General features: G+C 40.7%; 1 protein-coding gene across 8 annotated transcripts; it reads left to right on the forward strand.

Moving 5' to 3' along the window:
- Positions 1–1,066: 1,066 nt before the first annotated feature.
- Positions 1,067–27,231, forward strand: SINHCAF (SIN3-HDAC complex associated factor). Of its 8 annotated transcripts, XM_045184223.3 has the most exons (7): positions 3,348–3,462; positions 3,728–3,819; positions 13,577–13,724; positions 14,954–15,053; positions 16,764–16,890; positions 23,243–23,393; positions 26,742–27,231. In XM_045184223.3, exons 2-7 carry the CDS (start codon positions 3,753–3,755, stop codon positions 26,899–26,901), a joined length of 753 nt encoding a protein of 250 aa, XP_045040158.1. In that variant the 5' UTR covers positions 3,348–3,462; positions 3,728–3,752; the 3' UTR covers positions 26,902–27,231. The 8 variants fall into 8 exon arrangements, with proteins under 8 accessions (XP_024431443.1, XP_045040159.1, XP_053777640.1 ...); XM_024575675.3 differs by lacking the exons at positions 3,348–3,462; positions 3,728–3,819 and adding an exon at positions 1,067–1,246; XM_045184224.2 differs by lacking the exons at positions 3,348–3,462; positions 3,728–3,819 and adding an exon at positions 2,019–2,174.
- The last annotated feature ends 322 nt before the right edge of the window (positions 27,232–27,553 follow it).

A 27,553-nucleotide genomic window follows, 5' to 3' on the forward strand; every position in this document is an offset into this window, starting at 1 on the left:
TCTCAGCCTGTTGGTGTTAGGTGTGTTCTTGTAATAAAGGTGTATCACAGTCATTCTGTTTTTCATTTTTCACTTTACCAGTGTGAGAAGAGTTACTACAGTTTTTCATTTTTTCCCCTCCCAGGGCAAGAAGCGTTTAGATAGTTAACTGCTTTGTTTATATATTCCATAAGGGAAAGTCTTCACTTCACTGGCTGCTTTTTCGATTCCCAAGACCACCAGTTAGCGGTATTATTTCTGGATGAGTGAAACACACTTTACAAGCATCTGGAGGAGGTATGCACAGCCCTAGATGACTGGCTTTCCACTGATCAGTCTTTCAGGAAAGTGACACTGGTGCCACGGAAATTAACAACGCTTCAACTCGAACAGGCTGTAATCTTAGGGCCGAAGTGGCGATAAAAAATTGGATTCTTATAGGTTGTGTTACCGTTTGAGGAGGGCAGGCGGGAGTTAGTGAATGGATAGAATGTCATATGGGACTTTATTAAACGACTCATTAAAACTGCTAGAAAAATAAGCCTCTGCTGACTCCAGAGGATTAAAAAAAAGCTTTAAAAATCTAAGTTCAAGGACAATTTAGTAAACGTAGGAGACGTGTAAATTCAGTCTGGGTGCTTGCAAGACCATCTCCTCTGTCACCACGGGCCAGAAACTGGGCACAGGTGCGAAAATATTGCAACTACAGCTTTGAAAACAATTTTTAACGCGAAACATTTTTGCACCCTAAGAACTTTAGGATGGAAAGCAGGTCACGCAGCCTGGTCTTCTCGCTCGATGGCTAACCTTTCCGCCTTTCCCATCCTGCCACGCCCCCTTCGCCGCAGCCTCCATCTAGGAGGCGTTTGTTTATGTGACGTAAGCCGTAGTAAGCAGTCCCCGCCCCTGTTTCCCTCTGGCCGCCGCGTTTCCCGCGTCGCGGCGCTTCTCCCCTTAAAAGGACAATAGAGGCCCCGGGAGCGCGCGCGGCTGCTGGGCCTTCTCTCCTCTCCGCCCTCGACGCGCGCGCCCCCGTATGCAAATGAGTTCGATTCAGGAGAATTTTGTACCGGGAGTCGCGCGTGCGCACAGGGAAAAGCGGAATCTACACCTTCCCGGCCAGCGGTAGCAACTGCAGAACTGCAGGAGACAATCTTTCTAGACAAGGCAGTTGAGGAGGAGGGAGCGATTGGAGGGGGGGGGTTGGCCTGGCGTTCACTCCGCACCTCGAGAACATTATTGCGCGTGGAACGGCTGTGTTTGGAAGGTGAGTGACTAACCATTACTCTGGTGGAAAACTGTCTCACTAAGCTTTGATTTCAGAGTCGCTTTTTTCCCCCCCTCATTTCACCTTACCCACCTCCCCCAGCCCTTCCGTGCACACACACCCACATACACTGGAAGTTTTGTCTCGGAGATGGCATTGCGGGGAGCGCTGTTTTCGTGATCTTAAGACCCCAGATTCTTTTGTATGCACACGTTTAGTGTATCTTTTTTAAATGGGGAGGGGGTTTTAGGCAAAGCGAAAGTCTTGGGGTGGAGAAAGTGAGTGGAGCCTGGCAATGAGTGCGGAGTCGCTGGAGTTGGGGGATCCACGTTGAAGGTGACAATGACTTTTGTCAGCCGCAGCGTTCTCGGGCGAAAAGGAGCCCGGTGGCTGGAAGGCCCGAGAGGAAAACGACTCGCTGGCAATCGCGGAGGGGCCCCGGGTCGGTGCATCGTGCGAGCGCGCGCCCGGGAGTGGTCGGGAGCCGAGGTCGAACCTCGTGGCTTAGTTCGTTGCAGCCCCTCGCGCGTGTTTTGGGGAAGGTGCACTAGAAACGACACTCGCTCCAAAACTAAGTTGCCGTGTAGTTGCGAACTGGTGGGCGTGAGGGGTTTTAAATCGGCCTCTGGGTCGGTGCCGGGGCCGCCGAGTGCACGCGGCGCGGCGTTGTTTGCCCAACTCCGGAGGGATGCGGCTGCGACAATGAGAGCAACACGCGGCCGCTCGGAAGCAGCGCTGGCGCCCAGACGCCTCTTCCCCTGCGGGCCGCGCCCAAGCCGCGCCGGGGTCGGACGTGCTGCGGAGTCCCAACTTGAGTTCGCAGTCCCTTCACCTGTAGCGTAGCCGCGGGCGCCACGGCCGGGGCTTTCTCGGGCGGCCGAGTGTGGCTTAAGATGGCCAGGCGGAGCCCATTGACCTGAGGATGGAGGTAGCCGCGTTGTCTGCGCCCCAGGGATGGGAGAACTCCGGAGGGCGCTGCTTTTTGTGCCGAACATGACAGACCACGTGCTTGGGGCTGCGACCTGGTTTGCGCCGTTGAGTCCGGCCCCGGGTGCGCCGTGAGATGCGGCCGCTGTCGAGTCCGGCCGCCCGGCAGGACAATGTGATTTGCCGATGATGGCGTCTTGCCAGTTTAAAAAGCAGAGTGAAAGTAGCCAACTCTCGGCCGGTGCGGGGCGGGTAATCCGGGCGTTTGTCTTCAGGACGGGGCAAAACTTTCACGAAATGGGCCTGCGGCCGAGGGGAGGACGGGAGGGCCGGGCTCCGCACGCCGGGGGCGCGGGGTCTGGAGCCTCCCCGGGGGGATCGTCCAGTGCCTGGCCCCTGGGAAACAGCCCGACGTCCTGATGCTGCGCGTAGGCAGCGCCCGGCTGGACGGAAAACAAAGGGCTCCGTGTGCCCACGCGGGCCCCGCCGGCGCTCGGGGTGGCCGCGGGCGGAGGCGCGTGCGGGCCCGGCCCCCCGAAGTTCGGGCGAGTTTCGGGAGGGGCTTTTGTGTCTCGGCCCCTCGCGGGGAAACTTCGGCGGAGCTACTTGTGCGAGGTGCCCTGCTGGTGCGCGGGGCGCCGCGGGCTTCCGCGCTCCGGGCGGGCGGGCGACGGAGGCAGCGTCTCGGGGTCCCGGCGCCCGAGCCCCAGCGCAGCGCGCGGCCGCGGCCGAGGGCCGGGCGAGCGTGGCCCCGCGTTCTCGCCGGCTGCCCGCGGCCCGGAGCCTGCGTCTGGGAGGTCTGTGGATTCGCCTTTGAAGTCGAACTGTTGCCATGTTTGAATTACGTCAGGGCAAAGCCATGAGGAGGAACAAGCCCCAGCAGCGCAGCTTGCGGGAGGCGCGGCCTGCGGGAGGCGCCGGGCGGGGCGGGCGCGGGGGCCCGTTGTTCCGGCGCAGGTGAGGGAGGAGGGACGCGGCGCGGCCCCCGCCGCAGCCCGCAGCTCTCCGCGGGAACTTTCTTCCCGGCCCGAGTTTTATTTACCAACAGACCCACCGGGCGCATTTCTGTTTGCAGCCTTGATGCCTCCTTCTCGGTGGTCACTGGATGCCCACGGGGGAGGCGCAGTTTGAGGGACACGCGAGGGCCGTGGCGGGGGGGGGGCCCGATGGCCGTGGAGGGCGGCGGAGGCATTTTGCTGCTTTCGGAGAAGCCGGAGAGTACGGCGAGCTCGCCCACCCCGCAGTTGAGCCTTGGGCCGCATGTTCGGGGGACCCAGCCCCGACGACAGGCAAAAAAGCACCGGGGGGAAGTTTCGGGGTTCCCGGGTGCCCCACAAAGGGAAGTGAGCGCTGTGTCCGAATTGTGCGTGCGCCTGTGTTCTTTGTGTGTTTACGTGTGGCAGGGGGAACCGGGAGGGGCGCGGTTTGTTTTGGTCGCGGGGGCGGGGGACTGGGTTCTCCGGGTGGCAGGGCTGTGCAGAGTTTGTTCTGGTAACTATGGCCCACGTAGGTTTCTTTGTTTTTATTTTTTCCCCTCTAACCTTCTATTGCTAGATTAGGAACTACTGTTTAGCCAAACATGGACCCTGTGCAAGACAGTTGTACCCAGCGATCCTTCACACCCAACGCCTCCTGTCCTAAGGAAGGTTAAGAAAACTTTTCTCCCCTTTTTCTTTTAATAATTAAAGAAAAATGAATTTGACCTTGTCAACAAGCACCTGTTTTTGAACTGGAATTCGCCAGACTTGCAAAGCCTTTTTAATAATTCATGCTGCAAAACCGAACACGGTTATTTATTAGTTGCTCAATGTAAATGAAATTATGGGAGTTTGTTTCTGGTGAAGTTGGAGAAAGCCTAATGGCATTTAAAATATTTATGTAATGATTTGGGGAAGGGGGATATTTCTTGGCCCTAAAGGTATGCTTGGCTCAGTGTTCGGTGACTGTTCACTGCGTTATCTTAGGATGACCTTGAAGAAGCATGCAAACAAGGAGCTGGGCCTTGGAGATTTTCTGTGGGGGCTGGGGAGGAAGCTGCTCGGGGGAATGACTGCAGGGTAATGGCTAGCTACAGTTCTCTCCCTGCTAGCTTCTTTCTAGTTCCTGTGAATTGGGGTTGACCTTCTCGTTACCCCTCTTAGGTTTTCTTTTCAAGCTGACTGTTTTGGGTTTTGTTTTTTTTTTTTTGGTATGTGACCCCAGGCATAGCTCAAAAATTATGCTGGTTTGACACATGGATGCTTCTTTGGTATTTGGGGTTTGCCTGCAGTCTAGACATATGATAAGCAGTCCATGTTTGTTGCTTCTTTACTGATTTCTGCATTTAGGTCACGTTTAAGGGTTGGAATCTAAAGGTGGTCATTACCGGAAAATATCCTAACATGCCACTCTCACATACAAAATTGAAATCCATTCTCTGTTTTTCATTGTTTTGTTATTAAATAAACACATTTCTCCCAAGTTTTGGTTAACTAAACTACAAATATGCAAAGGCAAACAATATCAGTAACAGTACATTTCTGAAGGGCACGTCAAGAAAATGAAAAACTTTGTATTTAGTAACTTTATGGCTTCCTTTGGGCAGTTATTTCTCTCAGTCATGTGTTTAAAATTCATACGAAGTGCTTTGCAAATACACTGTGAAATTCAATGTGTATTTTTTCTTAGTACTTTATAGTCAGGCTCCGGCTAGAATTTCAATATCCTGAAATTTCAAATACAGTATATAGACCATAGTAAAACTAGTAAACAGCAGGTGTTTTAAATATCAGATGAGCTGCTCAACGGAGATTTGGTGTATCCAGGTGAATGAGTTGAGTAGGAAATTCACAGAGAGAAGTCTCTGCTGCCTTCCCTCTTTGCATTAATTTTGCAGGAGACTGGAGATGAAAAGTTCAATTGGTGGTATGTTCTAGAAGCTCAAGGCTGCTGCTGCACAGTTTGGTGTTTTTGTTTTGTTTTGTTTTTTAGGATTTTATTTATTTCTTTTTAGAGAGAGGGAGGGAGGGAGAGAAACATCATGTGAGAGAGAAACGTCAGTGGGTTGCCTCACCTATGGTCAGACAGGAGACCGGCAACCCAGCATGTGCCCTGACTGGGGATGGAACCAGTGATCTCTTGCTTTGCTGGAGGATGCCCGACCACAAAGACACCCCGTTCAGGACTGTTGTACAGTACCCTTCATTCTGCAGGTCTGGAACCTGGATGGTCATTTTTTTTCCTAGAGTCGGAATCAGACCCTGGGAAAACCTGGCTCATGGGGCTTAAACTCAGACAGTAAGTTTATGTCAGAAAAGCAATTTGAGAATGATTTTTTTTTAATGTAGAATGAATTTTTCACTGGGGAGAGCTTAAGCTTTTTTGAAATCTAAACCAACTTCTTAAGCTGTTGTGAGGACATTAATTTACTGTGTCATGCACCTAGTAGGTTGCTTTAAAAATACATTTTTTTCCTTAAGAGAAGCTAGGAATATAATTGGCTGAGAAGGAAGGGAACACGTCTGTTGAGGTACTAGGTTAGTTGTTCAGAAGACTCGGGTTAAAAATGCCTAAATTCCAAAGCCCCAATTGTCCTAAATAAGTCACTTTGTCGTGGTGTTACCTCATGTGTAAAGTAGCAGTAATGCCTAGTTCATAGGGTTGTAAATAATTAAGCAAGTTATGTGCTTGGTGATTATTGGCTGTTGTTGCTGTTACAACTTTGGGAAGTAGAATTTTACGGAAGACAAGACTGAGGGTGCAGTCAGTTACCTTGCTGGACTCAGTAAACCTTGAGTGGAAAGAATGAGTGTCTTTGGCCCCTCCCCCACCTTTAGTAAGTGGTTCTGGGAAGACACTGCAGTCAGCTCTTGGTTCCCTAGCCACTTCTGATTCCACCATTTTACAACAAAAAGTCTTGTGGGAATCTAGATAATGCCATTTTAGTTCTTCCTGATTTCTCTTATCCACAAGAGTGTCCTGGATTTCCCACACTTTGTTTTGCTTTAGGGACTATAAATTAAGAACATTTTGTTGTCTTTTGGTTCTGTAGTTTCTCCTCTAATTCAAACTGTAGCTAAGGTTTTCTGTATTATGGAAATAATCTGTAGTCTAGTCCAAAAGAAGGGAGTTTGTTTTCTAGGGAGGGTTCTTTTGTTTTTTTTTCTTTGCACCAGAAACACAGAAGTCACAGGCATATTTACTGTTACACATTCAAGGACAAAAGTTGCAATTGAACTAAAACAGTTTATTGCTAGCTTGTATTCAGTTTGACTTGGCTTAATGTTATTTTAATTTGGTTGATGCTAATGTATGCTGACTTTAAATAGCTCTAATTTTGAGATTCATTTCTCCCACTATCTTCCCCTTCCTCCCCATATGTCTGTTTGAAATAAGCAAAAAATATTTTTTACCAGTTGTTATGAAAGCATTGAATTGTTTAATTTTCATCTTCTATAAGTAAAATAATTGATTGGGTTTACATTTCCTAGAAATCTGTAAGCCTCCAAAAATTTTTTTCCTACAAAAAGTCTGTATACTAAATGTTGAAGAAAAAATGACTATTCAAGACATCAGTTTTTAAATACATGTTTATTGTGGACACATTTTCTTATTCCGTGTCCTTAAATATATTGTTCAGATCTGTCTTGGCTATGCCACTCGAGGGGTAATTAGCAAATTTCACCTGTTTCTGTGTACTATATACAGTCAGCAACTGGCTGTAACATAAGACTTAGTTCCTGCCCTGCAACAGTTTACCACTGAGTAGAGGAGATTATACAGTTAAATAAATATGTGAAATCCTATGTTGGGTGCTGTAATAAAGTAAGGGAAAGGTTTTGTAAAAAGAAGTAATTCTCAAAGAAATTCCCTGGTCAAGGGGATGGAGGAGAAACCATCTCAGACAGAAGTAACAGCCTGAGATGTGTTAGCAGTTATTAAAGTTGGTTTGACACTCTCGGAATATCAGAATTCCAGGTTGGGAGCAGCTGGAAGGCAGGACCAGATCCTGCAAAGCTTTGAATTTCTTGCCAAGGATTTTAGATATTATCTTGAAGCCAGTGTTGGTACCTTGGAAGAGATGATTAATATTTGAACTTGAAGATACCACCTGTTTGAAGGATGCAGAGAAGTCAGTTATGAGACCCTGATGAGTTCAAGCATCATGGTGAAGGACAAACAGGCAGGGATGGAAGGGACATGAAACCAGAGAAGTGAAGGAAGAAGCAGAATCTCCAAGGCCTTCATAGTGGATATGGTGGGGGCCCTGCCCAGGATGAGAAGGGAGAGTCCCGTTGACTTCCAGGTTTTTAACGTAACTGTCTGGATGGTAACCAACATGGGTGGACACAGGAAGAGCATGCCTGAAAGACAAGATTATGTAATCAATTCAGGGCATTTAAAGGACAGCACCCCCAGTCCTTGTGTTGGTGCTTTACAGATGCTATTCAGAAGGGTATGGAATGGAAAGATTGGAGAGCTTAAGGAACTTCCCTGAGGTTGGGGTTAGACTAGGTGTATGCTACCATACCCCCTTTCTTTACATGTTTGTCAATCTTAATAATGGGAGAACATCTTCACAGGAAGGAGTATGGTCCAGTTTCATAACCTTAAGTCTTCCTGAAAAGGCTAAGTTCCTCTTTTCCCATAGACCTTGGCTTAAAAGAAAACCTTTGGAAATCATGATTCTACCTTCAGTTGAATTTGTTGTACAAATCCTGGGATAGCGTTTATATTTTTATAATGTGTAAGTTTCAAATTCAAGAAAATAAATGGTATGCATAGAACTGATATTTCCATACTCTTGCTTCGCAGCATCCCTGGAAAGTAGAAGTGAGACTTCACCTTACTATTACAGAGGGGCAAATAAAATTAGAAGGGACTTCCTATTCAGTTATAAAGACAAAAGCAGAAATAGACTCCAGCTTAAGTAGTTACAGTGTTCTTTTCACCAGATTCAAAATAGTTAACATTTCCTAACTGTTAGGATGAATTCTGGGCTTTTCTGCAAAGTGTGAATTCCATAGGCAGCCACAGTTATAAATACTCTACCAGAGGATTTCTCAAAGACCGAGTATATGTTTGGAGAAGCTATTGGAAACAAGTGGAGTCTACCACCTCCTTCTCAATTTCCCCCCAGGCAAGCTTAAGTTTGTCCCTCAAAAGTGATTTAAAAAATTCAGAACCTTTGATGCTGGGATGTGGACTGGTATCTAGAAGCTGGTAAAAGGTAACAAAGTGTTTAATTGCTCCATGGCTTTCCTTAAGTGCTGATGAACCCACCGTGTCTCATTGTTGAGGAATACCACAACCACGTGGCCTAGCAGCCAGAGAACACAAAAACACTTAGTCCTATTTGATTCTTTGTGTAGAGTGTTGCTCTAGTTACACTGTTAGCATTTACTGGATGTTGTTCTTATATGTGATTAAAGGTACCATACCATTGACTGAAGTGGTGTGGACGGTAGCATTGGCAATTACAGCAACTGAAGGTTGTTCATAGCTTTTGGTCAGAGTGTTTTTTCATGTTTATTTCTCTTCCTTTCCCATCATCCTTTTAAAGTTCAGCTCTAAAGAAATGAATCTCCTTCATTTCAAAGTTGTTTTTGGTTGCTTGGTTCCTTTTGTCTTTTTTTCACTACTGTTTCCTTCCCACTTTACAAAACTTTTGCTTGTCTCTTCTCAGCAGTTTCCTTCCCATTCTGCTCTATGTCTATTCTGATCTTACTAGTGTATTCTGTACTCTCTTCTGTGGAATATATTTCCTAATGTGTATCTCCATCTGTATGTCTCTGAGAAACTTTGTTTAAGCTTTTTCAGATTCGTCTTTAGTTACGTCAAGGTTGTGTGATGGTAACTTAAGGTTTGGGGGCATGATGCCCTTGAATTAAAAAAAAAATAGCAGTACAGGAGTAAAGTGAAAGTAATCTTCCTTCATTTTTGCACCCCTCAGAGGCTACCACTAGTTACGAGTTTTTAAAAATCTATTTCAAAATGCCAGTTTGAGAACTCATTCTAAAAATATGCTATGGAGTTGTACTGTAGTAACTATTATTCAACTTGCTTATTGCACGAGACAAAATATCTTGGCTAGTTCCCTGCAAATGTCATAGATATACTGCAGTCTTTTAAAGGGCTGAAAATTCACAAGAGATCATCTTAAAGCTTAGAATTATGTATCATAAGACTTTCCTTGAATACTATCTCTTCAGTATTAGCTATTGCTGTGAAGATTCCTTTTCTTTCCCATTTATGCTATGTTGTACTCAGTAAAGTGACAGTATGTGTGTTGAATTAAATGTAAAATATGACACTGACCCTGATCTTTGGCTTCATAATCTCAGGTTAGTTTCAAATGGACTCTTGTATCTTTGATGTACAGTGGTTATCTCACCTTTTCCTTGTCCCGACACTAAGGTTGCATTCCCCGTTGTTTCATTATGTTGATCATTAGATTTATATGAAATTACAGTGTTAAAGTAGAAGAAGCCTTAACAAATCATTGAAAACATTTCAAATTAATTGCTACATTTTAAAAATTCACTTTTTGTTGTCTGTATAATACATTTTTTATACAATCAGTTAATTTCTCTTACGATTTTTACTGACTTACCTATTAACTTTAATCTTTTTAATTTTGGAAGATTGAACTAAATTAGACAGAACAGTAATTTTAGTGTGGCTGATTGGTCTTTAACTATTACAGAATTGTAAACTTTTGTGGCTGTTTGACTGACAGTAGCCAAAGAAATGCCAGTGAAACATGAAGTACTCTGCAAATGACAGCTTCTCAAAAAAGTTTACTGAGTGTATCTACTTAAGTGACTGGCACTATTCTAGATGTTGAGGTTACAAAGATAAATAAAGACAGAATTCCTAGCCCAGTCTATTTTTCTTTTTTCTCTTTGTTGAACTTATTAGAGTGACACTTAGTTACAAAATTTTACAGATTTCAGGTGCACAATTCCACAACACACCATCTGTACACTGTATTCCGTGTTCACCACTCAAGTCATGTCTCTTTCCGTCACTGTTCATTCCTCCTTTGTCCTCCTTCACCTGTCCCTGCTCTCCTGTATTTTTATTTTTAAAAACAAGCTTATTGAGAAATAATTCACATACCATAAAATTTACTCTAAAATAGTACAATTCAGTGGCTGTTAATGTATTTACAGAGTTTTACAACCATCACCCCATCTTAAGTTCAGAAGACAAATGGCAGTTCTTAATCAGTGTTTTAAGTCTTTCGTTATTTTTGGCTTTGTCTCAAAGCTTAATTTTCTTCTGCTTTCCCCAGGCTCACAAGTAAAGGTGAGATTGTATGGGGCCCGTTCTCACATGTAACTGTTCATCACTCAGGAAGCAGACAGTGTCAGCTTCCTGCTATTAAAACATGATGGTGCTGAGTGATGTGATGTGATGACAGATGCAAACGTCACGAGTGCTTTAGTAGTGGACAGTGTCATTTGAACAAATAAAGTAGATTGTGCTGGAGAAATCATTTAATATTGCACAAATGCAGGGCTGGGAAAGGAGTATTTTAAAGAACCACGAGGTTTGTTGAAATAACAGAAATACCAAGTTTGTGATCAAGTTGTGCCACACCCACCTTCTTGCTCACTCTCTTGTCTCTCTCTTTAAATACACAAAGTAAGTTGGTTTCACAGCCATTTTGTGTCCTCAGTTTCCTTCCAGAGATCAGGTAGGGGTTTTCTGTCATTTGTTTTAAAGCAATAGTGTGTCGAGGTTGCTTTAAAACAAATAACAAAAAAACCTACCTGATTAGGAGAAGTGTGTGACACTATTGTGTTCCGGACTTCCTGGGAGGGGATGAATCCCAGGATTTGGATCCCTCTCAGATGTTTGGGCAGAAGAATTTTGTCAGGACAGACACAAGCTCACAGAGCTGCAAAAAGGATTATCAGTCAGAAGACATCAAGCCATTTTTTGTTTCCCAATGTCTTAAGAAAAATATTCTTCAAACGGAAGAATGAAAAATCTTATAGGGGGAACTGTTGGGTAAGTTTTGTAGAGATCCCCACCCCCCCAAAAAAAAAATTGGAAATGAACACTTGATTCACAGTAGCAGCTGATGCAAAGGAAAGCCTCAGTATGTCCTCAGTGTAGAGTGCTGGGTAGCCCTTGCATTCCTTAACAACAGCTTGCAGGCCTGGTCACTGGCACAGACTATGTATGGCTTCTTGGTGCAATCCAGCCTCAGTGAAGGTAATTCATATCTTGGAGATGATCTGAATGCCGGGCAGTTTTGATGGCGTGTTTACTTGTGGGAGGAGTGGGGATTGTGAGAGTATCGATAGGAATCTGTCTTTTGTAATAGGATTTGGTCTGTGTGTTAATGGAATGAACTGGCCTTTCTGCTGTACTTCCTTTGTCCTTGCTGGGAAGGGAGGCTGAAGTTTCCTGGGGCTATTGATGAAACTGGCAAACTGTAAGAGGAATTGTGGACTTCTGACCTTCTTGATGGTAATGGAGGGTGTTAAGGGACTCCGGAGAGCCCACAGGTTGGTGTGAGAACTAATAAGAGGTATATTACATTTTTGCTTCAAAACAGGAATATAAAACACAAAGTAAAGCAGTAACTTACACTTTCTGAGCACTTTTTTAAAAGTTTCTATAATCCTGTGTCATTTGACATTGTTTCAGAGTAGCCAACACAGAACCGTTTCCTGCAGGAGGCCATTTTCCTTTCATTTGTCACGAAGGTTTGCTGTTAGTTTGAAGAAAAATACTCACCTGGTTTTACAGGCCTCACTGTGTACCTTGTTGTACTATAGATGCAGCACCTTCATTGTTTTTTCTCTCAAAAATATCAAATTCCCAAGCGTTTAATTTAAGAAGAACAATTAACTAAGAATACTTTGTTTTCTTGTTGTAACAATTCTTAAATTGAAATAACTATTTAGACTTGTTGAAATGCCTCCCTGGCCTTCCGCCCCATCCCGTCTCCCTCCTTTGCCTGCATCCCTCACCAACAAAACCATGAGAACATTTGATGACCAGTAGTCTCTGTTTAGAAGGAAAGCTTCAGTGTTTAGCTAATTAATTGCTAATAAAATAACTTAAAACAAATTGTATATCCTCTGTATTTCAGAACCTGTCAATTTCACACACATGCACAAACAAAAAGTATGGATATTTGGTTATTTTTCTGAAACACTTTCATAAGTATTTGGTCTGGTACACAAACCAGAGTTAATGGAATGGGGTCAGGCAGGAGATTATTCAAAGACAAATACTGAAGATTTTGTTTTATGCATATATTTCAGGGTATTTCTGAAAGAATTTGAAAAGGGGATGGTGTTCTCTGGTCATAAGTCCTAAAACTCTAGGCACAAATCTAATTTGTATGAATACTTTTCTCTTACTGATGCTTTTGTGATAATGTGTAATCTGTCTCATCCACACACCCACACCCTCTGGACTCGTCCATGGGGTTTAGTTTCTATAGTCACTGCCTTTCATCGCCTCTCTTCGTCCAGATGTCCTAGTAAAGCTGGCCCTTGGTTTGTGTATTTTAAGTTAGTCTAGGTGCATGTTTACTGCTAGCTACAGTTGTGCTGCATCTATCCCCAGAGCTGTTTCTTTCTTCGTTGCTTGATAAGATTTTCTGATCATCGGAATCACAATTTACCTCGCTCTGCATTTCTTGAACATCTGCCTCCCACTATTACTGTTCTCAGGCACAGAGTCTCATAAAAGAGCTCCCAAAACCTCTGTAACAACTGAGAGGCAGACCATTAGTCAGGCAACCTGAGCTTATGACATTAAAATGCTTAAATTCTAACCCTGGATTTTCGTGAATTTTACATCCTCCTTTCAGTAGTTTCAATTCAGGGCCTACTTGCCAGCTTAGAACTTCCCATATATCACAGAGAAATCCCCTCTCATTTCCCATAGGGCAAAAGTAGTGTGGGTGGATGCATTACTTGTATGCCTGTATCAAGTAGTGATCATGGTAAATGCTCAAAACTTCCCCACAGGGGAATCACATGAATGCAAAGGTACAAAATAAAGGATGGTACCTTAGCTTCAATTTTAAGGCCCATCGTTCATGGTGTGTAATTCCATCATTTTATAGGATTGTGGAGTTTGTTGTATTTTCTAGTTAAAACTTAATTTTTAAAAATTGCCACCCATCCCCTATTTTTAGAATGAGTGTTTGCCAGGAAGGTAGAAGGAGATAGTAGAGGCCTTGTTAAATAACTGAGCTATTCAGTGTGTTTGGTACACTTGTTATGCTAGTGCCAAGAATGGAGGAAGATCCTGGAGGGTCTTCTCCCAGAGCCACCCTCTCTGGCTTGGCCACGTTGCTGGTGGTGGGGTGTAGCAGAGAGCTCACTCTCTCTCAATGGTTTCTTGTTAATAGCCCTCAACAAAGCTGTGTCAATTCCCTTGGCTTTACAGACTACTGCCCAGAAGAAAAGATGTTTGGTTTTCACAAGCCAAAGATGTACCGAAGTATAGAAGGCTGCTGTATTTGCAGAGCTAAGTCCTCCAGTTCCCGATTCACGGACAGTAAGCGCTACGAAAAGGACTTCCAGAGCTGTTTCGGGTAAGAGCATCTGGTGTTTGTACCATTTGTGGAGTGAAAAAGATCACATCATAGGGAAATATTTCCATATAAGGCAGTTGGAGCAATGTGATAATATTTAAAATATCACTTACATTCTAATATAGGTTCTTTTAAGGCTCTTGCTCTTAAAGCTAATCAAAGATACTGACATCCTATCTTTTTTCAGATAAGAAACTACCAAATTAATTGTGAAACCCTTTGAAGTTATAGCCAAACAAACCCTTTTACTGTTAACTTCAGTACGTATAAAGAGATTTTTTTAAAAAGTTACCCTTATTCTCTCTTACAATAGTTATCCTGTAGTAGTTTTTTTTTCTATGTTTTTCTAAATTATAGGAATATATTTTAACCCAACCTGCTGAGGATAATAATAAGACAGTGTTTTGCCCTGAAACCTGTCAGGGTATGTTAGCATTTATTTTATAATTTTGTTCTTCATTATCTTTTGACAACATTCCTTTGCCAAATGAAGTAGAATTTACTTTCCAACAAACCCTTGGGTAAAATAAAACACTTAATGTTGAACTAGTTCTCATGTTAGAAATTAATTTTACCACTTTGTTTTTCTTATCAAAATATTTATTGATTACTTATTGCTAATCCTGGACTTTGTATTTATAAATGATGTTTTCCTCTTAATGCCTTCATTTCTAATTGTGTACATAAATATTATTAGTATTTTTCTGATGTATTTAGTATAGGACAAATCTAGTAAATGAAAGTTTCTCAGATATAATTTAAAAACAGCTTGGTGGCTAGTCTTATAGGTCCCCCCCCCCCCTTAGACAGATAAAATCACTTTTTAAAAATTATAGTGCCTCTGGTTTCGTTTGTTGTGAAAATAGAATACCACTGCACACTATTTTTAAGGGTGGCACTTTGTGAAATTCAAGAAAGATTAATTGCTTAGTATTGTTTAAAACCATGGTGACAAGATCTCTAGGTCTAAAGTTTACTATTTGTTAAATTTTAGAAACATTATTTTAAAATGACCAATTGCAGTCTATAAAATTTTGGTTTCATTGGATCTAGAAGTTTATTATATTTCTGAAATATACTTAAGAAACAATGGAACTGCCTCATCCAGAATGATTAGAAATAGCGTCTATAAACCATAAATGGATATAGTTTTTTTCTAAAAGGAGTGTACTTGCCGGAATTCTTTAATGTAAAGGAGACCAATAAAGGCTTGATTGTTTTCGTTCTAGGTTGCATGAGACCCGTTCGGGAGACATCTGTAATGCCTGTGTCCTGCTTGTGAAAAGATGGAAGAAGTTGCCAGCGGGGTCAAAAAAAAACTGGAATCATGTTAGTGCATCTGTCATCTCTCTCAATTATACCTCTGCTCTATTTATAGTAACAGTAGTTTCCTCCCCAGTTCAGGAAGTCATATGTCCCTAGGATGGAAAAGGATGAAGAGCATAAAGGAAAACAGTGGCTGCTCAGATATAACCACTTTACATTTTGTCCTGTTTGGAAAAAAATAACTTGGTATGGCGTTCCCCTAAGGCTGTATTCAACATCCCCATTTCAGACATTCACAACATACGTTTCACACATTTTTAGGTCTAACCCAGAAATTCCTAAAGTTAATCAGACGTGGATCCTTTTCTCAGATGACATTTACCCTAACACATGTTGGTGCTAATCAACATGTAGGTTTCTGAATCAGAACTGGATTTGAATCCTGCCTTTATCACCTACTTTGGGCAAGTTACATTTATTTATAGAGCATGAAGATAATCGCTGTCTTGGAGGTGTTAAAACTGAATGAGACAAAGTGTAACATAGTAATGATTCAATTAGATGAAAGGTACCGTTATTCTCTGTTTAATTTTAGTTGGGATCAAACTGGTATATAAATGTGTTCTTGCCTTTCACTTTGTAATGTCACTAGAATTCTTCATAAAATATTTTTGATTACCAGAACAACACTAAGTCTTATTTAATTCTTCCGTTTGCTAGCTTTTAGAGGATTTTGACATTTATATAATATATTTCTTTTTAAGCTGGCAGTCATTTATTCTTTACCTTTTTTCTCGTACTTTATACTATCCTTTGGGGATTTACATTATTATGATACCTATGTTTCTCTGGGTCTGTTATTAAATAAATAATGAGTTTTTTATACCTTATCTGGAGAAGATACAAATTGTGATTTTGAAGGAAATGGCAACCTTTCTATGTCAGGATAGAAATCTGCAACTAGTGATTATGAATTAATGCAGGAGAAATGGGACCGTGCGGGGCTGAACCAATGCGCAGGCGGACTGGGGGAGAGCATGCCGTTGCCATCCTGCAGCTGGGTGTATAGTGAACAGGGGTGTGTAGTGAACGGAGCGTAAAGCACAGGTCTGCGCACCTTGATCTGCGTCTTGCCCTCCTCCCCACTCACCCTTGTCCATTTCACTAGCTTAGTGAAATAAGGCAAAGTAAGTAATTTAATTTCTCTTGTTTTCCTTTACCCTAAAATTGAGCTAACAAAAATAGCCCCCTTACCTGCTTTATGGTGAAGGTAAAATCAAAAGTGTGTGGAAGCTTTTTGTAAAGTAACTGCAAAACATTCTGTAGAAGTGTTAGTTAGATTTGATTTTCCTTAACCTGCTTGGGTCATTCTCACCGTATATAAATCTATTAAAAGTTTTTGTCCAGCAGACTCCTGCTATTACCTACTTCAAACAAACAAACAAACAAACCCCACAGAAAACAAAAATAAAACACCCCTATATAAATTACTTTTATTTATTTTTCCTTGATATACTTTATTTTTTATTTTATTTTTCAGCTAGTTTTCATTCAGTAGTATTTTGTGGTGGTTTCAGGTGTGCAGCGTAGTGCTCAGAGATACACTATGTATTAATTCACATAATGCTCACAAACAGTACACGTGGCCTTTTAAATACTCTCATAGAAACTGGCTCTCAAATTGGGCTACTTCAAATAGGCATTTCTATGAACCAAAGAAATACAGAGGTGTCACTTTTTAAATGGTATTAAATATTCAGTGTTTTCTTCCAGGTGGTGGATGCAAGGGCAGGACCCAGCCTGAAGACTACGTTGAAACCAAAGAAAGTGAAAACTCTATCTGGAAACAGGATAAAAAGCAACCAGATCAGCAAACTGCAGAAGGAATTTAAACGTCACAGTAAGTTTGATACTGAAACCTGAATACTTACAAATAGTTGTTTTGTTTTCGTTTTTGCCTGGGGGTGGCATACGCTATTCATGGATCACTTTTTCTTTTATTACAAAAGAGTGTTGGGGGCAAAAAAGTGTTGGAAGGGAGGGATCATTGACTCGGCAGAGATACCATTTCTATGAAATTGGGGAACATTGTCCTTGATTTTGACATCATAAAAGTTCTTTCACGAGCAAGCTGCTTCAAATTGTGCCGAGACCACTTTGATCTCTTTATCGACATCTTAATTTTCTAGAAGATACATTTTTCTATCTTGTTTACTTGATATTTTATGCATAAGGATACTGAGGCCTGGAGATGTGCAGAAAGGTACATAAATAATTAGTGGACAATCTGAGACCAAAGCCCAGGATAGTAACTTTAGAAATCACAACTCACGTATTGCAGTAAAGCCAGTGTCAGACTTTGAAGTTTAGGGGGCAGTGTGTGTTGTGTGGAATGATGGAATGGCAAAGGAATGACAAATTAGTACCTGGTTCATAAACTTACTTATAGGAAGTCGTTGTGGGTAGGGCAACAGTAGTGGTATTTCTGTATTTGAGAATTTAAATTTAAGATTTTGAAAAGGAAATGCAGTACATACAATGTTATTACGTAGCATTTGTATCCTCCCCGGCCCCCCAAGATGGGGAAGTCTGAGGGAGTGCTGTTTAATCAAACACATTAGTATTTCTGCAGTAAAAATGTACTCACATAGGTGGAATAAATATTCACGTAGTGTTCATATAAGTGGAATAAACTGTAAATGGGCTAGTCTGGTTTGGCTCCCTAATTATAGTTCAGATCAAGCCAGATAGTGTGGCCACATGGGCTAGGAACAAACTTTCTGTTGTCAGAGCTTTTCCAGAATTGTAGCTATGGGTTATGACCTGTACTGTAGTTTTCAGGATTAAAAAAAATCTGTAGGACCCTGTTAGACAAAATATCAATCTGTTAGACACAATAGTAATCAGCGCTTGTTTTGGAGCAGTGGAGAAAGACAGTTAAATTTACCGATCAGGTAGACTGAGGAAGGAAGGATAACTATCATCCTGGCCGCACTGTGGTATATTTACCCAGCACTGGACCTACATAATTATCTCAATGGTTTCTGTTTTAAGAGATTAGCCTTGCGAGTACAGAGTGGTGATTTAACCTTGACCCAGGTCACTTAGTCAGTGGTAGAGACGAATTTGACCTCCGGTTTGTCTCACTTGCAAGCCTTGCGCTCCTTCTATACCATCCTGTTGTCTGCTGCAGTATAACCACTATCTCAGAACGCCAGAGTGTTTCCAGATCTGCTACTAACTTTGTGCTCTCGAGTAAGTGGGTGTTATCAGCCCAAAGTTATTCTGCTGATGTGCAGGGTGGGGAAGAAGTAGGTATATAGGTATGAGTGCGTGAAATAGTTTGTTCTTCTTGTACTATTATTCATTGATTATTGTTTTCCATATGAACAACTGTAAACCTACTTTTGCCCCACCCTGTACTTAATCTTTGACTAAAATACTGTAATACTTTTATAGTAAAATATTTTGGTAACATCAAATATGTGTGTTTTAATGATATGTGTTCCTTTATTTACCATCTATTTCTAAGGGAAAAAAAGAAAGACTACTTTACTCTCCATTCTCACTAGATGATTTAATAAACATTTGGGAAATAGTAATTTTCTTATACCACTCGAAGGTTAGAGGAATTGATTATTCATACATATATTCTTAGCTCCTCCCTTTAATTACAGGGACAGTCATAAGTGACTAACATTTTCCTTAGGGAATATGTCCAGTGTAATTTTAGATTTTTATGATAAAGCTGTGTTGTGGAGGGGTTGGAGGCTGAAAAATAAGTCCCTTTGAAAAGGTAACGTGTGTGTGTTTTTGGAGGTTAAGATTTAAACAGGGTTTTCCCAGGTGCATTGTGAATTGCTAGCACCTGTGTGCAATTTACCAAACAGTTTTGAGATACTTGAATTTTTATCCATCACCCTCTAAGTAGTTTCCTTGCCTCTGGTTATATATTTGCTTCCGTGCTTCCTGCCTGTACCTGACCTGCATTCCTCTTCCTGAGACATTCTTTCCAAAGGATTGGATGTAGAGCTTGAAAATCTGGGTTTGAGTTACAGCTTTTGACACAAATTTGTGACCCTGGTGTCACCTAACATTGATTTAGCAATAATTTCCTAATCAGAGAAATGGGGATAATCAAGTAGAAGGTTGTTGTTGTTTTTTTTAAACAAGATGAAACAAATTCCTATATAAATGTTAGCTATTTTTTTCTTATCCTTCTTCCTAAAATCTGCAATGATTTCTGGTTGCTATAGAATAAAGCTGAAAATTCCTAGCAAGTCTTCGTAGGTCTTCCTTTATTTTATTTTTTATTTACTGATTTTTTGAGAGAGATCGATTTGCTGTTACACTTATTTATGCATTCATTGGTTGATTCTTATAGGTGCCCTGACCCAGGACTGAACCTGGAATTTTGGTGTATCGGGATGACGCTGTAACCAACTGAGCCACCCAGCCAGGGTCTGGCGGTCCTATTTTAGAAGAATATTTGGGGCTGAGTTGCCTTTGTGTGCATAGTGTGTTCTACGTCCACTGTTTTGTTCACTGTACCTACCTACTCCGTGCTGTGCTGTCTTAATTATTCCTTTGTGCCTTTCCAAGTCCTGGTTTTTGAATTTTAAAATTGCAGTTCTTTGAAGAATTTCCAGACCTATGTTCTAGAAGAGAGATTTTCTTACTGTGTTTGTATATAATTAAGTTGTATCCTAGTATCTCAGATGCCAGATTAAACCTTATGAAATTACCATTTTTTATAGGTAGAAATTGGTCAAACAACTGCCATCTCAAGTGATTCATAGATATTGTTCTTTCTGGGATAGTGAGTTTGCTTCAGCAGCGTAGAGCTAAGTGCTGCTGTTAATTATTTGAGAGCATTTCAGTAGACTGCTTAATTTACAGCCTGATATTCTTGAGGATTTTGTTTTATTATGAAGTTAAGCTATTCATAGATTAGAAATGAATGGATGTATTAAACACTAATGGTGCTTTTCTTTGTTTTAGATACCTAACTTTATGCTATTTTATGCAAGCTTTTGTTAACATAAAACACTTGTGAACTCTGTTCAAGAATGTTTTCTTTAGTCTGTTTCTTTCCATGCAGGGTATGACACAGGGTTCGATGTCTAGTAGATACTTACTAAATATTCGATTAGTTCTCTGAATTGCAGGATTGCTCTCCCCAGTTGTGGGAGGGCGGTAGTCTCTTTAGCTAAAGGTAAGGCCTGTGGTTGGCTCAGCACCTGACTGTGTGGTGTGGCTCTTGCTGTGGAATAGCAGCAGCAGAATGCCTTACAGCACAGCGACTGTCACCCAAAAGATTTGCTTTCTGCCTTGGGAATTTATATGAAGATTTCTGAGGGCAAGAACACTAAATCACATTTCACTTATATCTGATTAATTGCCTTGATTCGTTATTAAATTGGGATCTGTTGTAATATGTCATTTTTCTTTGTCTTTCGTTTTCAGAAGGTCAGTTAGGTGTCTTGGCTTTGATTTTTTTGTGTATATCCTGTTAGGGGTGTGCTCAGCTTGTTGAATCTATAGGTGTATGTCTGTTGCCAAATTTGGCAAGTTTTCAGTCATTATATTTCTTTGAGTGCTTTTTCACCTCCGCCCTCTTTGTCTTTTCCTCCCAGACCACGGACGTGAATGTAGGTCTTTGGTTTGAGTCCCACAGGTCTCTAGGGCTCTATTCATTTGTTTTTTCTGTGTTGTTCAGGTTGGGTAAGTTTTGTTGTTTGTTCTTCCAGTTCACTGATTGCTTCCTCTGTCCTCCCCGTTCTGCTGTTGAGCATATCCACCGAGTTTTTTTATTTCATGTATTGTATATTTTCAGTTCAATTTTCAGTTCCACTTGGTTTTTCTTTATAGCTGCTGCTGCTGCTGCTGCTGCTGCTAGCTACTGCTGCTTCTCCTCCTCCTCCTTCTCCTTCTTCTATTTCTTTTAACTGAGACTGTGTTTTCATTTATTTCAAGTGTGTTCCTAATGGCTTGTTGAAGCATCTTTGTCAGAGCCACTTTAAAGTTTTCATCAGATAATTTTGTCATCTCTGTCATTTGGTGTTAATATCTACTTACTTTTTCATTCAGTTTGAGATCTTCCAGGTATTGGATATGATACAATGTGTGTTTTGTTTTGTTTTTGTTTTTGTTTTTGTTTTTAATAAATACCTATCAAGTAAACCTGGAATAATATTGCAGTTGAGCCTATTTTTATTTTTTTAATTTTAAAAACACCGTGTTTGAAAATAAGATGGTAGTTCTTTAATCATCTCATACTGCATTTAATTTTTGAAAGGATGCTTTGAGATATATGATTTTTTTCATCTCAGCATTACAGATAGGAAATTAGAAGGCATTATATCTTCTTTAAAGACAACAGTTGTCTGTGTCATTTCCAGTTTTTCAACCTGGAACAATCTATTTTCCCAGCCATCCCTCTAAGGGTACACAAAGGACATTTTATTTTTTAAAAAATTATTTTATTGTTCAATTATAGTTGTCTGCATTTTCTCCCCTGCCCCAGCCAAACCCACCTCCCTCCCCTGCTTCCACCCTCTCCCTTGGTTTTGTCTATGTGTCCTTTATAGTAGTTCCTAAAAACTCTTCTCCCCTGTGGCTATTGTTAGATTGTTCTTAACTTCAGTGTCTCTGGCTATATTTTGTTTGCTTTTTTTTTCTTCTGTTAAAGATTATGTTCCATTTAAAGGTGAGATCATATGGTATTTGTCCCTCACTGCCTGGCTTATTTCACTTAGCATAATTCTCTCCAGTTCCACCCATGCTGTTGCAAAGGGTAGAAGCTCCTTCTTTCTCTCTGCTGCGTAGAATTCCATTGTGTAAATGTACCATAGTTTTTTGATCCACTCATTTGCTGATGGGCACTTAGGTTGCTTCCAGCACTTGGCTATTGTAAATTGTGCTGCTATGAACATTGGGGTGCACAGGTTCTTTTGGATTGGTGTTTCAGGGGTCTTAGGGTATAATCCTGGCAGTGGAATTGCTGGTTCAAAAGGTAGTTCCATCTCTAGTTTTCTGAGGGAATTCCATACTGTTTTCCACAGTGGCCTCACCAGTCTGCATTCCCACCAACAATATACTAGGGTTCCCTTTTCTCTGCATCCTCTCCAACATTTATTTGTTGATTTGTTTATGTTGGCCACTCTGACCTGTGTGAGATGGTACCTCCTTGTGGTTTTAATTTGCATCTCTGATGGCTAGTGATGCTGAGCATCTTTTCATATGTCTCTGGGCCCTCTGTATGTCTTCCTTGGAGAAGTGTCTGTTCAGGTCCTTTGCCCATATGATATGATGTTTTGATTGAAACCTGTACATTTAAAAATTATGTTTTGAGACTGGATCTTATCTAGATCCTTCTGTTTTAACTGGTTTTTTTGGACACACCTCCAGCATAAGATGTGGGGTGGGGGGAGGCACCACCTTGTTCCTGCCAGGTGGTGGTTTGTCAAGTTCTCCACCACTTTTGACATCTGAGTTGGGAGGAGCTCTGCATTGCTGCTAGGTGGTGTGGGAGTTAAGGCTCCCCCATGGTGGGGTGACTTTATTCCTGGGAGGGCCATAGTGGAAGTCCTGGCTCTTCAATAGGGTTCTCCTGACACCACTCTGGTGGAGGTGTTGGGGGCTTCATAACACTCTCATGAGGATGGAAACCTAGGCCCCCCACTTGGCCTTTGCTGAGGTGGTTGGGGCTGGGGTCTGTTTTTTCTGTGGTGTGCCAGAGTAGAGTGGTGGTTGTCTAATAAAAGTTTCCTGCCTTGCTAGGCTGCCTCTTTCCTGGTCCTTTGGCTAGAGAGAGCAGGCTTTTGTTTTGGCTTGGTTTGTTTCTTTTCTTGTAGTGTCTGTATCCATAGGTATTTCTGGAGTGGCTATTCATGAGGTATAAAGAAAGCTCATAAAAACTAGGGAACTCACTACCATGAATTCCTTGGTCTCCAGCTTTCTAACTGTTGCTGACTTCCAGAGTCTTAGGTTTGTTTTATATGTAATATTCAGGGCTTTTAGAGGTACTTATTAAAATAGAAGGAATAGGGGGAAATATGTCTGCTTTTATCTTCTTGGAAGCTTACGTCCTCATTTTCTTTTAGAAACACTACTACAAATATCTTCAAGTATCAGTAGTGAATAGAAAATAAATTCTTGTTTTTTTGCTAATTCATTCACAGTATTTTATGCCGAGGCTTAGTTGCAGTTGCATATAGTGAAATTATATATTTTTCCTCTTATCTCTGCAGATTCCGATGCTCACAGTACCACCTCAAGTGCCTCCCCCGCTCAGTCTCCTTGTTATAGTAACCAGTCAGATGACGGCTCCGACACAGAGATGGCTTCGGGCTCTAACAGAACGCCTGTTTTCTCCTTTTTAGATCTCACGTACTGGAAGAGGTAAAAGCAATAGAAAAAACATTTCTAACCAACCGACCTTCTTAATTACAGGCAACAGTTTCCCACTTCTTCAGCAATTAAAGGGCATTTGGCAAGATGGCTGTTAGCACACACGTGGTTAGAGGTGGACTAAGCAAGAATCGAGCTGAGGGTTGGGGTTTGTGTGTTTCCTATTTAAAATAATGTAAAATAAACGTCTTGTTAGGGAACCTAAATTTCCTATAATTGAGTAGACTTAGGTATTCATTCCGACCAACTCCCTGAAAAAAGTATAATGGCTAGAAATACATTTTCAATTCATTAAAAATGACATTGCTAAGTGGGCAAGTCAATAAGGAATAAACAGAAGTCAATACTAAATAATACTATGTGGGACCCTCTAAATCAAAAAGAGAATAGATTAGAAAAGAGAAGAATATTCAAAGAGAAAGTGGTTAAGAATTTTCTAATTCAGGAAGACTAACAAAAGCAAATAAACAATTGTCTTATGAGAAAAGAAAATTTACTTATAGACATATCATAGTGAAACTATAGAACATGGAAGGCAAAATAGACCTTTAAAATGTGAGCAAATATAAAGACATTATTTTCAAAGGAACAACAAACACAAAGCTGAGTTCTTTGCATGAATAAAGGAAGCCAGAAAACAATAGATTATTTTCTTCAGTGGGCCAAGAGATAATATAATAACTCTCACCCTAGCATTATATTTATGTATCAAAAATTTCTTTTTTTCTTTTTTTTATTGTTCAATTACAGTTGTCCCAGTTCTTTCACCTGTTGCTCTCTCCTGCCCCACCTACCCCCCAAAAATATCTTTTGTGAATAAGGACCTAAGACATTTATTTTTATTTTTGATTTTCGAAGAGAAGAAGGGGGTGGCGAGAGAAACATCAATTTGTTGTTCCACTTATTTATGCATTTATTGGTTGATTCTTGCGTGTATGTGTCCTGACCAGGGATCGAACTCACAACCTTGCCATATTGGGACAATGCTCTAACCAGCTGAGCCCACCCAGCCAGGGCCTTGACATAAGACTTTTTGACTAGAAAAAAAATTGAGAGTGGCTGCCATGTTGACCCTCAATAATAACATTCTGCAGCAGAGCAAGCAGAAAAAAGAGATCCCAGATTGAGATTCTGAGAAGTAAAAGTAGTAAATATTTAGGTAAATTTAAACAAACACCAATTGCTTAAAATAATAATAGCAGTGGGATTTAAAAAAAAAAAGGAATTACATGACAGCAAAAGTATATAAGCTAAGGTTACAGAAGTGATAGAAATTAAAGTATATAAATGTGCTTTGCACTGTTCAGAATAACACATTGAATAACTTTAGAATTTGTTTAATTATGTAACCACTAAAAGAATTGATAAAAATAAGTACAAAACCCCCAGAGCAGAAGGGGAGGGCAGATACTTTAATAATTGCAAAATAGAATAATAGAAAACCTACATAGAGTTGAAATTTTAAAAAACCATTGTTCCAAGAAGAAAGTATAATATAAATTAGAAAATCTTCATAACTAAAGAAATAACTGAAAAATACAAATCAAAACAAGTGGTACGATGTTATTGAGGTAGAAAGAGGAAAAGTGATTATCCTAATGCTTATAAATGAAAGACTAAAAGTAAATGAAGTGATATATACCCAATTTAAAAGTTAATGAAGCCCAGTGTAAGGAAAAATAAAAGCAAGGAAATCCTAAAGATAACAAATAGAAATAAATAGAGTAGAAAACCAATATGCAGTGGATAGGATCAGTAAAGCTAAGTATTGGTTCTTAAAAAAAAAAAAAAAAAAAACCTGACCAGAAAATTTACTAGAGATACAGCAGACCAAGAATAACAGGTGGTACACACTAACAGTTTAGGTGGGAAAAGGGAGAGTTTAGCTATATAGCTGAAACAGAAATTTAAAAGACAATAGGATATTATAAACAACTTCATGCCAATAAATTTGAACATTTATGTAAAGTGCATAGATTAATAGAAAAAGACAGTTTACTAAAACTGTCTCAAAAAAATAGAAAACCTGACTAGTCTCATAATAAAGCAATTGAGTCAGTGGTTAAAGTCTTCCCTCCTCAGTCTTAGGTTTCGCACTCCTTTCTAAAGGGATATAAGATTGGTTTAAACATTGCTGCCACACCAACAGTTTCTAAATGAGGAGAAAACATGCCTGTCATCTTCGTGGTATGTTGAAGATGTTTGGTAAATTTGGACATTCCTTCAAGGTTTAAAAGAAAACCTATAGCATAATAGGAATAGAAGGGCGTTCACATTGATAAATATTTGGCATTTTCGGGTTTAGTCGAACATGTTCCCATTCCTGTATCCCAACAACATAACCTAGAAAAAACCTTTAGATATGTGCATTGACACGCACAGCATATTTGTAAGACCCCCAAATTGCCCCATCAACAGAGAATGGACAAGTTGTGGCATATTCACATGGTGGAATACTGTACATAAGTTAAAATGAAATAAAGCTTTATCTAACAACATGTATGAATCCTAGTTAATACTGAGCAAAAAATGACAGCATACAGTGTGATTTCATATTTCTATATTCCATAAATACTGTGCACAAAATCTGATCTGATAGGGTGAGAAAAAGTAGGTTTCCGGTTGTGAGTATGCATAACAGTTTACTCTTGTTATTATTTATTAATTATTATTTTCCTCCTGCCTCACCCTGTATATCTGATTTTACATATGAGAGAACTAAGCAATAGGTTTAGAGATGCAAACGTGGTAAAACCATGAAGTACAAAAAGAAGAAAAGAGTGCTAACCCTGAAACTGAGGAGGAAAGACTGAGATGGGGTAGGGTGGGGTGGAGACAGGCACACAGGGGGACTTGACAGGAAGTGATCTTTTTTTTTTTCCTTAGAGTATGTGGCTTACGGGTGTTTTGTGTTGTCATGTTTGTGTGCCTTTGTGTTACATATTTTATGTCCACCAAGTGATCATAATAAAACTACCAGCTGTATCAGCCTGTTTATCGTGTTTGCTTTTCTTCAAGAGCTAGTGATGTTTGGAGGAAACAGTTTACAACTTTGGCAGCGGCTTCTGAAACTGACTGCTGTCTCTCAGAATGCCTTCTTTTCCCTTAGAGTTTGATAAGATTTCAGTCTGGGATTTAAGAGACCTGGCTAGTTCCCTTAACCTGGCCAGCCGGCCGGGGTTTCTCCTAGGAACATTTCATTTGCAATGTGAGGAGACTGGAAGTAGACCTTTGGATCAAGTTGTACTAGCTGTTACGTTGACTAGATTTCTTTTTCTTTTTCTATTCCTATTTTTCTGCCTTACTAATGTATTTTGTTCTCTCCATTTTTTCATTTAGACAGAAAATATGTTGCGGGATTATCTATAAAGGCCGCTTTGGGGAAGTCCTCATTGACACACACCTATTCAAGCCTTGCTGCAGCAATAAGAAGGCGGCTGCCGAGAAGCCGGAGGAGCAGGGGCCAGAGCCTCTGCCCATCTCCACTCAGGAGTGGTGACTGAGGTTTACGTAGAAGGGGAACAAAAAACAATTTACCTTTTGGGGGGGGGGACCCCACAGCAACAAAATGACCCTCCTATTTTTAACTTGGATACCTGCTATTCTGCCAAAAGACAATTTCTAGAATAGTTCTGAATGGGTTATTTTTCCTTCATCTTTACAAGTTCCACAACTATGAAGCCAGTGTCTAGCTAACTAAGAGGAAAAAAGACATGTACATAATATTTAAGATGCTGAGTATTTCATAGGAAAGCTGAATGCTGCTGTAAAGTGCTCTTTAAGTCTTTTTCTTTTAAATCCCCTTCTAATGAATGAAACTAGGGGAATTTCAGGGGACTGAGGTGGGATTTTGGTGTATGATAAACGTCTGTAGTGTTAGTCTTTCTATACTGAGAAGCAGTGGTTGGGGCATTTTTAAAGATGGCTGACTACACTTAGTTTCCTTCATGATAATAAATTTGTCATAACTCAGTAACCTGGACTTGCCCCTAGAGGTAGTTGTTAATAATTTTGAAATATTAAGGTCTGGCCAAGGTTCTGATGACTCAAACCTATACTACTGAATATTAAACAGGACAGACTAGCTCTCTGCACATACCTTGAAGGAGTAATTTTCTAAGTATACAAAGAGGTAACTGGACTGTATATGT

Source organism: Desmodus rotundus, chromosome 3 (assembly GCF_022682495.2).
Source record: "Desmodus rotundus isolate HL8 chromosome 3, HLdesRot8A.1, whole genome shotgun sequence".
NCBI lineage: Eukaryota > Metazoa > Chordata > Mammalia > Chiroptera > Phyllostomidae > Desmodus > Desmodus rotundus.

Coding starts and splice junctions, on each gene's coding strand:
- SINHCAF (XM_045184220.2), top strand. CDS start 3,279: ATGCCCACGGGGGAGGCGCAGTTTGAGGGACACGCGAGGGCCGTGGCG. Junction 3,463..13,576: donor GGACCCAGCCCCGACGACAG/GCAAAAAAGCAC, acceptor TTGGCTTTACAG/ACTACTGCCCAGAAGAAAAG. Junction 15,054..16,763: donor CAAAAAAAAACTGGAATCAT/GTTAGTGCATCT, acceptor GTTTTCTTCCAG/GTGGTGGATGCAAGGGCAGG.